The following is a 6,525-nucleotide window of genomic DNA, read 5'->3' on the forward strand; positions in this document are numbered from 1 at the left end:
ACAAGTGACCAAGAAATAATTTCTCCTTACAATATCAATACAATATCAATCAGATAAGTGATGAGAATGAAGTAAAATATCCTTTTGAGGATAATCAGTTGATCCACAACTAAATTGTCTGAAATAACATTATAAGAATTGTATGATTGAAGGTAAGGAGAATTACAAATTTGATCTGGGAGTTAAGGAGTTAAAGAAGTTGAATTCGCTTTTCTCTCCAACAAACACTTAATAGATATAATGATTATTCTAGAAATTTACATTGACTGACAGGAAGCCTTCAAAACAGTACATTTGCTTGGTAATGATTACGAGATTAAATTGCTCTATCTATATTTTTACCTAAAACTAAACTTCTTAAATTGATTCTTTTAGATATTGACATTGACCAACAGGAAGCCTTCAAAACAATATGTTTATATGATTGTTTTTTTTTTTTGAAATTTTTCAGTTTACCTAAAACTAAACAGTATGAATACAAATCTCTACACGGCATCTCAGTGTGCAATTTTGCCGGCCTTTCTTTTCTATGTGAAGAGAACTTCTTGAACTTCTACTTCCTGAGTTCTAAGTCATTGATGCTAGTGGGTGACTGCTTGTTAAATTGAATGCGACGTTATTTTTTCATAAGACCGAGAGAAAGACGCTCACACATGGTGTACCTTTCACTATACGGGCTGGTTGTTGCATGCGTGAGACACGTGTTAGTGAGTGGTTAGACTAGAGAAAACTACGCACGAGAAGTTTCGTGGCTCACACCAGTGGGGTGTATTTCAACATAATTGTCAAACGTATGAATAGATGCGAACTTCAAACAGCTAAGAGGCGGCCAAAATGGTGACTTGTGATTAAAAGCTTTAAGAACTAATTGAGCCTCTTGCGCATGCCCGACTTCTGGCCGTTGTACTGTGTTCACGTGCTTCACTACGATTCGCGCTTACTGGAGTGTGGGCTCAGATTTAGAGCCCAGCACCCAGCCACCATTGCGTGGTGGAAAGAGAATTTTCAGTGCAACTGTGTTGAGTATTGATAGTGTTATAGAATCCAAAATTATCTTCGCCCACAACGGAGCCAATTCTTGGATCCCAGAAACAACCGTTTCTCCCGCTCCAGTACGAGTCAGTATGCATGTGTTGTGTATCTCGCTGCACAATCATCCCCAAGCAATCCGTACAACTTTGTCCTCGAACCGAGATGTACTCGTACTTCCGACAGCGATCCTGATTAACAAATGTTAGGATATCCGTGGCTTGGAGAGTCGCGCGTGCGTAGTCGGTGAAATCGAGGCCTGATGGGAAATTGCACGTCACGCGCCAATGCGTCGAGTTGTCCCGGATGTTGACCATTGCTTGATAGGACACTCGAAAATCATTCCAGTTAAATCTTGTTTCGTTTCTCGGGAAGTTGAAGTAGAAAGGTTCTCGCTTGTAAAAAGCCTTATTTTCTAGAGAGAATGACTGGATGAGAGTCCAGACTTTGCCGGCTTCGGAGTCAAAATCACAATAAGTTTGAACCGTATCATTTAGGTTGTAAACGCCTGACTCAGAATCTGGCTTCAGATCTATATAAGGTTGGCACGATTTGACTCTTGGATGGAATATCTCACATCTCTTTCCCTGGTAATTTCGTGGACAAGCACAGGTGTATTGCTTCCTGATGTTATCGCAACTCTCTGCGCATGTGCCTCCATTAAGGCAAGGGTTTGATTGACAACAGCCATTAAGGCATCTATAATGTTCCTAAAACAAATATGAACAACAACAAAACGAAATTTTAAGTCTCAAGCAGAATCTCTCTTTGTTTTAGGCGCACACTGTTTAGAATTTAGAGTCATTTGTGCTTTTTAATGACTGTTGCAGCAACAAATATTTTCACGGATATTCTCAAATTAAGGCAAACTTTTCGAAGCGATTCGTCTCCGCCACGACGTTTTCCCACTTTGGAGACATTTTATGTGTAGATAGGTGCCGAAGTCCTTGTCGGCTCCCGTTTCAACTAACCGTTGCGATAACTTTATATTGCGACTTTCAATCGAAAAACGCTCTACAATAACACAAACTTACCCTCACACCATTTTGCTGCATATGATAGAAACGTGTTCCTGGTTTTTTCACCTGATTTCCAATGGCTCCATCAATGTCCGTGCCCAGGAGCTCACACATTTTCTCACTTACTTGAAACGCAACGCAGTCACAGTGTTTAGCGCAGTGACGAAAACACTCCCAGGGATCCAACACACTTACAGTCTGAATTGTATGATTTTCTATGCTGATGTTATCCATGAAAATGTTGTTGATGAAGACCAGCGGTGTTTCCATTTGGTTGCTCGCTGAGGAGATTGCAGTAGTTAGCAGCAGAATCGTCCCAAATTTGAGCCATAAATACGCGAAATATGAGTTCATCTTACTCTGAAAGAAGTCAATTAAAAATAATGTCTTATAGTTTTTAGTAAGACTTGAACTAAATAAAAAATAAATACGATAAATTTTAAGATGAAATATGCTCGAGAATTTGTTCAACGACGTTTTCAGCTCCGAAAAGAGAGTATTTTACAAAGAGAAGCTTAAGAGATAATTACGGAACTCTGTACAAGGAGAAGCATGGACGAGTGAAGGTTTTTTGTGTATTACACGTCATACATTTCCTTAAATATGTGGACAAATGTTTAACAAACAGCTTACCTTCAAATTACGTTTAACCACATAGGATGTAGGCTATTGTTTTATTCTTTTCTGTACTCATCAAAACCGTTTTCAGTTTGATGTTAAAAATGGGTACCAAGAATATTATTCAAATCTGCTATCATTTTACATCATACATTTTTAATTCGAGTTATCGCCTTGAGGGGAGATTTGTAAAACCAGGCAAATATATTCAGGCAATATCTTTAGGGCGTCGTTAGGTATTTTGGCATCTACCGAAAAAGATTTTAAACTAGATGAGAAAAAAAAAAGAAACAGTTTAGCAGATCAGTGATAAAATTTTCCCTTTTTTACAAGAGCTAATCTTTGTAAGAATTTCTTTATAACACACCTACTTAACTCCACCGTTCAAAATCACGTCTACGCTTTCCTGAAAAGCAGGTTCCTGTGACTGGTTAAAGAGCATATTGATCATTTCAATTGTTATCATTTTAACGGCAAAGTGGCACATTTTTGCGGGATAACATGGAGATTTCGGGGCCTAAAATTTATTTTAGGCGGCTTGCACGCTTGCGTGGTTGTTCAGACTGTTTTCTTGTCATTTGCTCAGTTTTTATTTTCTGCATGCCCTCCAGAGTGATACTCTGCGTCATCTGCGACAATCGTGAGCGCACGCTAGGTAGGGAGTCGTCACGAAAAAAAGGAATAACAAACAACGGTTTGCGCAAGCAATTCCAAACCAGTCACAACATTTTTTTTTTCACTCACCTAATGCGACGATGAAGATTTTTGTTTGAGGCTAACCGGAGAATAAAATCACTGAAACGGAAAAAGGTGCGAAAATCGCACCTTTTGTTTTGCGTTCAACAGCGATGTTTACTTGCTTCAATAGACCAAAAAACAAAAACGCGAGGCCTGACAATAGTCTAAGTAAACCCGCCTTTTCACGCACTCTCGACATCGAGCGGTGTGTCTTCATTCTTTTTTTTTTTTCTTTTCTTTTCTTTTCTGTTAGCAGTGGAACAATTAGCGAAAAGCGAAATCATTTAAACGTGAAAAGGTGCAAAAGACAAATAGTCTTCTTGCTGATCGACGTAGATCCAGGCGCAATTGGTTAAATAATCATTAAGCCATGCACGAAGTAAATTTAAACAGATGTCATTTTCAAAGAAGCATAACGCATAAGGCATATTAAACTGAGATAAGGCATAGCAGCCGCCAGTTCTCATCGCTTTCGCTTGCTAAAACATGAGCTAAAACATAAACTTACACGGATATAATACAACAAGCTGTATTCTAAGTATTAATTATTTTACTTGACGACTAAAATAAGAGTAAAGTACAGTGAGACTGAGTAAGGCCGAAACATGCGCACGCTGTATGACAAAAGTTTAGTCAAAGCAGTTGGCGTACTCTTGAAATTTACTGACCCACCCCCTGTTGGTTTAATTTGTCTTTGATTTCCAAAGAAGGCTACCGTTGGGAAAAAATGTCAACAGTGACAATTTGCCGACTGAATCCGATTTGACTCGAGTATAATTTCGCGGAACCGGACGGAAAAATCCCTAAGGCCAGCCAACAAAAGGATCATTGTCTTAAAAAATTTAAACCATAACAATAGGCAAAGTTTGATATGGTTTATGTTCGTTTTATAAAACAACAGAGTTTATGTTCTTGGGCGTAAATATGTTTTGGGCCCGACGCAGAGTCATTTTAACCCTTACCTAGCAGCTCGGGTTAAAATAACTCTAAGTCAAGCCCAAAACATATTTATGCCCAAGAACATAAATTCTATTGTTTAATCAAACGAAGTATTCAAATGAGGAAGTCCTTACTTCACCTCGATACCAACACGTATACGTGTCAGATCAAAAAGCATTCTGGAAGAATACAGTTGCCGGGTGTTTAAACAATGCTCGCCTAAGAATTAATAAGTATCGTGATTGCCTTTCGATTTCACCTTCTCATGATAAGTTATATGCACACCCGTCAACAAAAAGACGACTGAAAAATTTCTCTCTTAAAAGAACTCCTTGTTAAATACTTTCAACTAATAATAAAAGCTTGGTTTCAAGGGAAAACATGTTTACTTCATAAAAATAAAGACAAAAGTGTTGAGGATAATTTCATGAGGTATAATCTTCCCAGAATTTCCGGCTTTACATTTGATTTCCATAAAAAGTATTCTAATCAGGTTATCTACTCTCGAAAATCATTCTCTTTACAGGAATAGCTGTAAGATAATTGGTTTTATCAACTTAGCTGACGATGTAAATTGGCCACCGTAAAGAGTTTCTAAACATCAGCTTAGAAACTCTTTACAGAGGCCAATTTACCTTAGCAACACATTTGATAAAACCAAATTATTTTGTATTATACTCCACCAAAGCAGCACTGTCCGTCGCGCTGAAACGGCTTACGGCGTGAATGAAGCTTTCTCTACTTCTAACTCTCGGCTAGCGCACTGGCGCTTCTTCGCTGTTTCGTGCTGCCTGAATATCTTGTCTGGATCCATATGTCTATAGGAGTCTACATTTGGGTGACAAATTCTCACAACAGAAAAACGCCGAACTCAGCCTCTACCAGAATTCCTCAGCACTAGAGACAAACGCGATTCAGCTTCTCTTTAAAGTCCTTTTATTTCACAAGACCACAACAATTATTGTGAAAAAAGTCATTTATCCCCCAATTTTTTTTTTCAATAATTACTAGGACGAAAATCCGTATCGTCCAAAGTTAATTTTCAGCAACAAACTTCATTCTCTTCTTTACTCGTGCGGTTAGATGCAATATCGGCGTGAGCGTCATCTTTGGGAGAACATGTTTTGCTGGTGTAAATGGGGCATTTGTAAATTAAGGTATACTAAGAGTAAACGAGGAAAATAGTAAGGCGCAGTGATTCATTTCGAACACTCCAAGTAGAGAATTTAAGAATTGAGTTTGCAACAGAAGTTCGAATTCAGATATTAGCAAAAGTTACAAGAAAGTTATTTTTACTTCAGGGCAGATGTTTATTTCGAATGTAGACGTTAGATCAACGCACGTCAATACTACCTGTCTGAACAGAGTTTTGGAACAATTGCTTACCGAAAGCGTGGAGTCACAAATATTTTTGTTACAAGTTACTAACGACTTCTTGCTTGAGAACAGATCCTTAGCGTGACCTCATGAAATTTAAATGATCCGGCCGTTAAAACTAAATACACTCCTTTCAACTAAGATTTCCAACATTTACCTCCTTGCTAAAGACAGCCAGAACCAAGACAAAGCTCTCTTTTTAGTGCAGAAAAAGGCCATAGTGCGATGTATGAAAGATGGAATCTTCGATAGATTCCTGAAATAATTGTAAAGTGTAAATAAAGAGTAGACTCTAACATCTTGGGCCCAAAGATGTTCCTATAACATGAGCTTATTAAACGTTCATGGATTCCTTCGGTAACAAAAGGGGAGAATCTGATTGGCTGAAAATTGTACGTGGAGGAAGGGATCAGGGATTTTTCAAGACCTCTCACCGCCGTTTGGGTTTAGCTTGCTCGCAGGCTGAAGTGTTCGGGTCTCGCCTTGGGGCACAGCCACCTACTATACCATCAGCAGATGCTTATGAAAAAATGTTCATATAAAACCCCCGTGGGATCAAAACATAGTCAAGCGGGAAAAGACTTCATTTGGAGGTACCTCCAAAAACTATTGCCTGAAATTTAAAGAAAAATTGTGTCGTTATTCATCCGACCAGCTAGGGAGTGGAATTATGGCCGTGAAATAATTTTACTATAAATACGGGTGTATAGCATGAGTGTTTTATGTAAATTAAGTTTTCACCGAGGATCAAACATAACAGAGGGAATCTCAGGAATAAAAGGTTGGCATCATTATTTCATGTAAG

General features: G+C 38.4%; 1 protein-coding gene across 1 annotated transcript; it reads right to left on the reverse strand.

Annotated features, from left to right (window-relative positions):
* Window positions 1–227: 227 nt before the first annotated feature.
* On the reverse strand, window positions 228–2,796 carry LOC113677175 (uncharacterized). Its single transcript, XM_089187495.1, has 3 exons — window positions 2,682–2,796; window positions 2,064–2,408; window positions 228–1,739 (listed from the first exon to the last, which is right to left on the reverse strand). The coding sequence occupies exons 2-3, from the start codon at window positions 2,400–2,402 to the stop codon at window positions 960–962; spliced, it is 1,119 nt and encodes a 372-aa protein (XP_089043621.1). The 5' UTR covers window positions 2,403–2,408; window positions 2,682–2,796; the 3' UTR covers window positions 228–959.
* Window positions 2,797–6,525: the final 3,729 nt, after the last annotated feature.

This window comes from Pocillopora damicornis, chromosome 11 (genome assembly GCF_964200805.1).
Source record: "Pocillopora damicornis chromosome 11, jaPocDami1.2, whole genome shotgun sequence".
In the NCBI taxonomy this organism is placed as follows: domain Eukaryota; kingdom Metazoa; phylum Cnidaria; class Anthozoa; order Scleractinia; family Pocilloporidae; genus Pocillopora; species Pocillopora damicornis.

Coding starts and splice junctions, on each gene's coding strand:
- LOC113677175 (XM_089187495.1), bottom strand. CDS start 2,402: ATGAACTCATATTTCGCGTATTTATGGCTCAAATTTGGGACGATTCTG. Junction 1,740..2,063: donor TGCAGCAAAATGGTGTGAGG/GTAAGTTTGTGT, acceptor TATTTGTTTTAG/GAACATTATAGATGCCTTAA.